This window comes from Nicotiana tabacum, chromosome 1 (genome assembly GCF_000715075.1).
Source record: "Nicotiana tabacum cultivar K326 chromosome 1, ASM71507v2, whole genome shotgun sequence".
Lineage (NCBI taxonomy): Eukaryota > Viridiplantae > Streptophyta > Magnoliopsida > Solanales > Solanaceae > Nicotiana > Nicotiana tabacum.
This window is the reverse complement of record NC_134080.1, coordinates 217528833-217536291: the sequence shown is the minus strand read 5'-3', so window position 1 is coordinate 217536291 and position 7459 is coordinate 217528833. Positions and strand designations below refer to the sequence as shown.

The window sequence follows — 7459 nt, the reverse complement described above, 5'->3', positions numbered from 1 at the left end:
TGTATCGAAATGTACCATTATGAAGCTTATCCCGTTGTGTAGGAGTCAAGAAAGTTGCAATTAATTTCTTCAAATCGTGGTTCCCCTTCCAGTAACCCTTAGAGTTAAACCAATCTCGAAACTCAAAATATCTTTGACCTGGTCTTGTAGGTGGAGGAGCAGGGACATAAGGACCTGGGGATATTACAGGTAGTCTAGGTGCTTTAGGTGCATTAGCTGTTTTGCGTACTTTAGCTGCATTAAGATCTTTAGGTGCTTTAGGTGCCATCTCTTCAAAAAAAGTAAAACAAACAAAAAATAACATCAGGACATTATCAAAAAGATCAGTTAAAACTTCAATCTCTAAGAAGGCTGAAGTTCGACAGTTACAAAACAAAACTTCAGAGCTGAAGTTCGCCAGTTACAAAAACTAAAACTTCAGCTCTGCCAGTTACAAAAACTAAAACTTCAGCTCTAGAGCTAAAGTTCACCAGTAACAAAACACAAAAACTTCAGCTCACCAGTTACAAAACACAAAACATTCAGCCCCATGCTGTAGTTTTTACAAAACACAAATTCAAATCCAAAAATAATGCCAAAACATGAGAAAAAATTTCAGCTCCTATCTAAGGTATCATCACTTTAATAGTATCATCTATTTAACTCTCAAAATTTTTAAAAATTTGGACGTCTAATCACTGAAGAATTTATAGAATTTTCATCAATAAAATAAAACCTCGTTCAAAAAACCTAAAAACACAATCGTAAAAGAAAAAGTAATGCACTTATCAAACTAAACACTAAGAAACTATTTAATCATAAATACATGATTATCAAAACCAAAACCAGAAAAAAAACCCAGAAAATCGTAAAATAAAACCCAGAAAGTTAAAGTAATGTACCTGTGATTAAATCGTAATGTGGGAACAACGACGAATAACAGTTGAAAAATCAAAACAACGACGAAAACCCTTTGATTTCAGAAAAGAACAAATCAAAAAATGCGAATAACAGGAGAGAGAGACAGAGACAGTAAAGGACTAGCGTATACTTGGAGAGAAAGTAGTCTTTTAATGAAGAAGGGTAAAATAGTCTTTTTAAAAGGCTTTTAACAAAAAAATAGGTACGGGTGCAAACGGAAAGACAAAGCGACTACAGGTTAAAAAGGGGCGTCCAAATAGGGCACCCCGTGCAATTTTTACGACATATCGAGTGAAAAAGAATCAGTTATAGCGTTGAGTCCATCACGTCTCTTAAAAACTGGTGCAAGTCAATTTCTTCACCATCTTAGTGGGCATTAATTGGTTCGGGCATGTAATGAGGAGAAGCCCAGATGCTCCAGTGAGGAGGTGTGAGCGGCTGGTTGTGGAGGGCACGAGAAGAGGTAGAGGGCGGCCTAAGAAGTATTGGGGAGAAGTGATCAGGCAGGATATGGCGAGACTTCAGATTTCCGAGGACATGACACTTGATAGAAATTTGTGGAGGTCGAGTATTACAATTGTCGGCTAGGAGCTAGTTGAGTCTTGCGTTACTTTGTTCCATTGTGAGCCTAGTCTGGTAAGGTTTTAATCGAAAATTATTAGGGGCATTGTCGTGTCTTAATATTTTCTCTTTTCGGTGCTAGATCTATTTACTAGCCATCTTTTCTGCCTTGTATTTTTCTTATGCATTTTAGGACCCTATTTTTCCTATGATCTCTATGGTGAAACTAATATTCTCCCTTTTTTTTTTCTTCTTCTTGTTTTTCTTATTATCTTGAGCCGAAGGTCTTTCAGAAACAGCCTCTCTACCTCTTTGGGGTAGGGGTAAGGTCTGCGTACATACTACCCTCCCCAGACCCCACTTGTGGGATTTTCCTGGGTTGTCGTTGTTGTTGTTGTTATTTAGTGGGCATTAATGTAACAAACTTTGGCTAATTCTGAAAAATCGAGTTCTAATTGAATCTAACAAACTGCAATTTTGGTGTAGTTTTCCATTGCTTATCATTGTCGCGGAGATTATATTTAATACATTCAAACAAATAAGGAAACAAGTCACATGTAATCACAATATTGATTAGTAGGGGCAGAGCTAGTGTGTCTTACGGGTTAAATATTAAATATATACAAGTTATTAATTTAGTATCAAAAATGATACTGATCCATGTCATTCTTCGTAGTATACATGACAAAGCAGGAGGTATAGTCGCAATAGCAATTTTTATATTTTTTTGCAATAAAAATAGGTCTAAGGCTAGGTAAGTTGAGATCTTCTCTCTCTTACGTACCTTTACTTTATGAGTTGAAATCTTCTCTCTTGCGTAGCTCTACTTTATGTATACGAACTCGAGCCTGCTAGAGTTTTTCATTTCCTTTGTATTCTAAGGAATTTTTCAGCTTTGTTATTATTTGATTATTGGTTATCTGATCACATTCGAAATATCATAAATATCCTTTGTCATCTTTCTTTAACAAGACTATAATCCTGAATGCATAAGCTTCAAATTCTGATTATGCCTCAAAATGATTAGGACATGTTTAAAGAGGAATAACGTGAGATTATCATCTTATCGAAGTCGACCATAGTAGATAGTACCTAATTAGGAAATTGATGACTAATTTATTCCTTATTTTTATGTGGTTTACCTCTAATTTATACAACTAGACTTTAGAATATCTTATCTGTCATTTATCAAATAGGAAAAGGTCTTCCAACAATTGTAAAATGATAAATCCATTTTATAATCTTTAAATCTACCACTAAGTCACATGTCAGCTTGTTTTGTCAACTTTCCATAGTCACATAGGACAAAGGAAATTCTTTGTTTACAAATTAGTACATCTATTTATGCAAGCTTCATTTTCAGACTATATTATATGTATATGAAAATCTAAAGAAAGCTTCTAAAAATAGGAAAATATATTAAATGGTATACTAATAATCTAACCTAAGATATCAATTTAAGTGTTTGGATGAAATCCGTGAAGTAAAAAGACGAAATGTCAAAACAGAACAAATACAAGTATGTACTAGGTTATTCGTCATATTCTAAATTCATAAATGTCGTGAGGTTTAATATAAAAAGTAAATAATTTTCTTAACCACATAACCGTCTAATATTTCTCTATCATTAGAATTTTTTTTATTTATGTCCTTAAAATCAATTAGAGTTCCAATTTGAGAGTAGTATTAAATAGTATATAGACAAAAGCTAAGGGATAAATTTTAACTTTCTTTTTTTTTTTGGTCAAAGAATTAACCATATAAATGAAGCAAACAAAATCTTTTTTCATGGATAAAATTTCAAGAGAAAAAGAATCCCAAACTCAAATATTCAAAATCCCAAATATTCAAAATCCCAAATTCCCAATATGGCATGATTGCGGGGAATCTATAATTGAATGTAGACATTAATACAATCTTTTATATATTACAAATAAAAACACACATGGCCAAGTTTCAGAATACCCCCCCCCCCCCCAAACTCCCAACAACAATAACAAAAAAATATAAACTTTTTTTTCAAAATTTAAATTTTGACATATATAATAATAATAATAATAATAATAATAATAATAATAATAATAATAATAATAATAATAATTTCCAAAATGTATCTTACAACTAGCATCTCGAAAGAAAAAAAAGGAAACTTAGAAAAAATATAGTACATAATATCTTTTTTTAAGATGTGCAATTAGGGGAAATTTTTTCATTAATATGTAGTTTTTATGAGAACTCAAAAAACAAAAGCTTACGCAATGTAGTTTTTTATGAAATATTTACACACCGAGGACATGGTTATAGACAGGAAGGTGTAGAGATCGAGCATTAAGGTTGTAGGTTAGGAGGTAGTTGGGAATATATCTACGACGCTCCAGAGTGAGGCTAGTTTGTTAGGACTTGGTCTTAGACTGTTAGTGGTTAATGTTGAGTTCACACTACTCTTTCATTCCTTCTGGTGCAGGACTTTATCTATTGGTTATTGTTTTGCTTTTAATCTATTTTCTGTTCTGGTGATGTTGTGCTTTGTTCTATGGTTTCTATAGATGGTATTGACATATTGCCTTTTTTCGTCTTCTTTTTATCTTTGAGTCGCGAATCTTTCGAAAACAGTCTCTCTACCCTTTCGGATTACACACTAACCTTCCCAGACTCTACTAGTGAGATTTTACTAGTCATTATTGTGGTTGATGATACATACATACCTTAAATTAATTAAAGTAAAATACAATGCTCATAAGTCGCTCCTTGAAAGTGCGACTTAACAAGAAAATTCTTGTAACCGTCAGATTCCCAATATTCAGATTCCCATTTAACCAGTCCCAATTCGATCCAACTTCCCCATCCAAAGCCGCGTAATTTAAGTTCTTTTCTATATTCTTTCCCTTTTTTTAACCAAATTTTCTTAAAACCGCCGGAAATATTTATTTGAGCTCCTTTTCTCCGGCGAGTGATCGGAGATGGCTTCACCGGAAACTACCAACTGGTTATACGATTACAATTTCGAAGATATAACTGTCTCTGTTGATCCCAATTTCTCAAATTCAACAACTGGGTTTTCTTGGTCTATGCAACCCTTTAATGGTTCAACAACTAACATCAGGTACTTATATTTATCAATTTTCTTTTTCCTTTTTGATTATGTAATGTATTCGCTAAAGTTTGGATCTTTTAGCTGATTAATGAGTCTTTGTTACTTTTCAATATATAGAGGATTGATATAGTTGACTTCAACTAAAAGTTGGGATCTTTTAGCTGATTGATGAGTCTTGTGTTGTTGCTTCTGAATGAAGTAGAATCGAAACAATAGAATTCATATAATCGACCCCAACCTGATTGGATTTACACATGGTTTCTATAGTTGACCTACTGATAGAATCATAAAAGCTAATAGTAGTAGAGGAATTTGGTAGTAAAATGCTTTATGACAATGTATCCGACCTACTGAAAGAGGTGTACAGACAGAGCCGGATCCAGAATTGTAAGTTTATGGGTTCCTATATCGACTTTAAATTAATATATTATAATAACCGGACTAAAAAACTGAGTTCCCACCTAAATATTCTTATACATTAAATGATTTTCTTAATACAAATATGAGATCTAGCCAAAAGCTACTGGGTTCCAGAAACCCATACTCATACCTTTAGATCCGCCCCTGTGTACGGATACCGGGATATGCACGAGGGCACCCAGGGAAATAGTTGGAGCTACAATTAAGATAAAGTTGTAAGTTGATAATAGCTAAGAGTGAAATTTAAATGTCCTTCAACTCAGTAAGAAATAGGGTGAGAATGTTAAGAGGAGATAAAAAGAAGAAAGAAAAAACAGAGATCACTGGCAGAGACCAAGTGTGATACATCATGAGAACTTTTGTTTCCTTATTATTTAAGATCATGAATTCTAGATATTCGATTAACATCATTTTCATTCTTCCATCTGTTGGTTGTTTTTGTTTCTGGTATTTATTCTGATCTCTTTTCTTTCTATGTCTATTTTAGTGTTGATATTGATGGCTCAATTGGTGAATCCGACTGCCTGAAGGAAAGCGGTTCTAAGAAAAGGTAAAAATGTTTGCCATTTAGGGACATTTATTGGCTGTTCACCTAAGCATAGAGATGTGATGTTGCTGTAACTTATCACTATTATCTAGTCAGTTCTTCTTCTTTTTTCTTTTTTTGATAAGGGAAAAAAATAATTCTCCCCTCCCTTTATTTCATTTGTGTGTTTTCATTTTTCCGGTATCATCTCGGAGGTTCGTTGTTGAGAAAATATCAATCACATCATGCATTTAATTAGGAGAGTTTAAAGATTTTGACCATTGCTCTGTCGTCTTGTTTTAACGGCCTGTATGAGGACTTATATGCCCTAAGCAGCCTTCTGAAGGTTTCATACAGATACAGTTCTCTTTGCTCTATTTGAAAGAAGTTATTATCCCACATCAATTCCACAAATTTTGTTTAGATTCTGATTCTTGTGATGTAATAATAGTACACAAAGTCTTCCTCATGTTACTTCTAGTTTCGTAATTCTACTATTACGTTGAAACCAAATAATGAACTAATTTTTTGTAGAGGTATACACACTGAGCATTGTGTCCTCAGTAGTATTGATTTTTGAAGGAAAACCGGTTGCACTATTAAAACATACCTACAGCATGTTGTTTACTCATGTTTTGGAGAATTGTTACAGGGCAAGAGCTGAATCATGCACCTCGTCAAGTTCCAAAGCGTGCAGGGAGAAATTGAGGAGAGAGAAACTGAATGACAAGTGTGCTCATTACTCATTCTTTTTAGAGCCATTTTCCCCTTTATTTCCATTTTATATATGGCTAAATTGATACGGTATCAGGTTCATGGAATTGGGTGCACTTCTTGAGCCTGGAAGAACTCCAAAAACAGACAAGAGCGCCCTTCTGGTTGATGCTGTTCGCATGGTGACCCATTTACGTGGTGAGGCTGAAAAGCTGAAAGACTCAAATTTGAATCTACAAGAGAAGATAAAGGAGTTGAAGGCGAGTATTTGTTACATTCTTCCCATTGTAATCCTTCTGTGCTTATTGTCAACTCCAAAAAACAACCTGATGACAAGAAAAGCTAAAACATCGCCTTACTATACTGTTCCCCGACTCAAGTATGCTTTAACTTGTGTAGGCCGAGAAAAATGAACTTCGAGATGAAAAGCAAAGGCTTAAGGCTGATAAAGAGAAGCTAGAGCAACAACTAAAGACTATGAATGCACAACCTGGCTTCTTTCCTCCTGTCGTACCAGGTGCTTTTGCTGCGCCAGGTCAAGCTGCAGGAAGCAAGCTGGTGCCGATTATAAGTTACCCTGGGGTTGCCATGTGGCAGTTCATGCCTCCTGCTGCAGTAGACACGTCGCAAGACCACGTTCTCCGACCTCCAGTTGCTTAAGTTGTGGCAGCTAAAGCCTATAATAGTTACTCTGATTATGTTGTTTTAGTCAAATGCCCTTTGACTGTGTTAGTTTTTGCCTCGAGTCCTCTTGGTGTATTTTGGTGATGAACAATAGAAGTTTTCTTGCGACCTTTTGAACTTTTAACAGAGTTAATGCTGGTTTTATCAACTGTAAATTTTAGCAGGTTCAACCTGGCATTTACGTGTACATTCTTTCGCCTTCTGGTTAAATTCTCTGCTATTTTTGTTCCTTCTGTCTGGTATGATTATGACACTGTTGGCTAATTAAGTAACAATATCTCGCATTCACACGGCGTCCGGAGAAGGGCCGCACCCCAAGTGTGATGTACACAGCTTATCCTAATGCAAGCATTAATGACTGCTTCCACGGCTGGAACCCGTGACCTATAGGTTACACGACGACAACTTTACCGTTATTCCGAGGTTCCCCCTCTCTGCTATGCTCCAGCTGCTGCAAGGGCCGTACCCAAGGGGTGTGATGTACACAACTTATCCTAACACAAGCATTAGTGGCTGCTTCCACGGCTGGAATCCGTGACCTATAGGTTACACGGCGATAA

The 7459-nt window shown here is 35.2% G+C and overlaps 1 protein-coding gene across 1 annotated transcript; it reads left to right on the top strand.

Annotated features, from left to right (window-relative positions):
• Nucleotides 1-4278: 4278 nt before the first annotated feature.
• On the top strand, nucleotides 4279-7086 carry LOC107807401 (transcription factor ILR3). Its single transcript, XM_016631758.2, has 5 exons — nucleotides 4279-4564; nucleotides 5463-5525; nucleotides 6154-6231; nucleotides 6313-6475; nucleotides 6615-7086. The coding sequence occupies exons 1-5, from the start codon at nucleotides 4422-4424 to the stop codon at nucleotides 6873-6875; spliced, it is 708 nt and encodes a 235-aa protein (XP_016487244.1). The 5' UTR covers nucleotides 4279-4421; the 3' UTR covers nucleotides 6876-7086.
• The last annotated feature ends 373 nt before the right edge of the window (nucleotides 7087-7459 follow it).

Bases quoted from the DNA above. Each gene is read 5' to 3' on its own strand.
- LOC107807401 (XM_016631758.2), top strand. From the start codon at position 4,422: ATGGCTTCACCGGAAACTACCAACTGGTTATACGATTACAATTTCGAA. The intron at 4,565-5,462 runs GTACTTATATTT...TGTCTATTTTAG, and splicing joins GGTTCAACAACTAACATCAG to TGTTGATATTGATGGCTCAA. The intron at 6,232-6,312 runs GTGTGCTCATTA...ATACGGTATCAG, and splicing joins AGAGAGAAACTGAATGACAA to GTTCATGGAATTGGGTGCAC.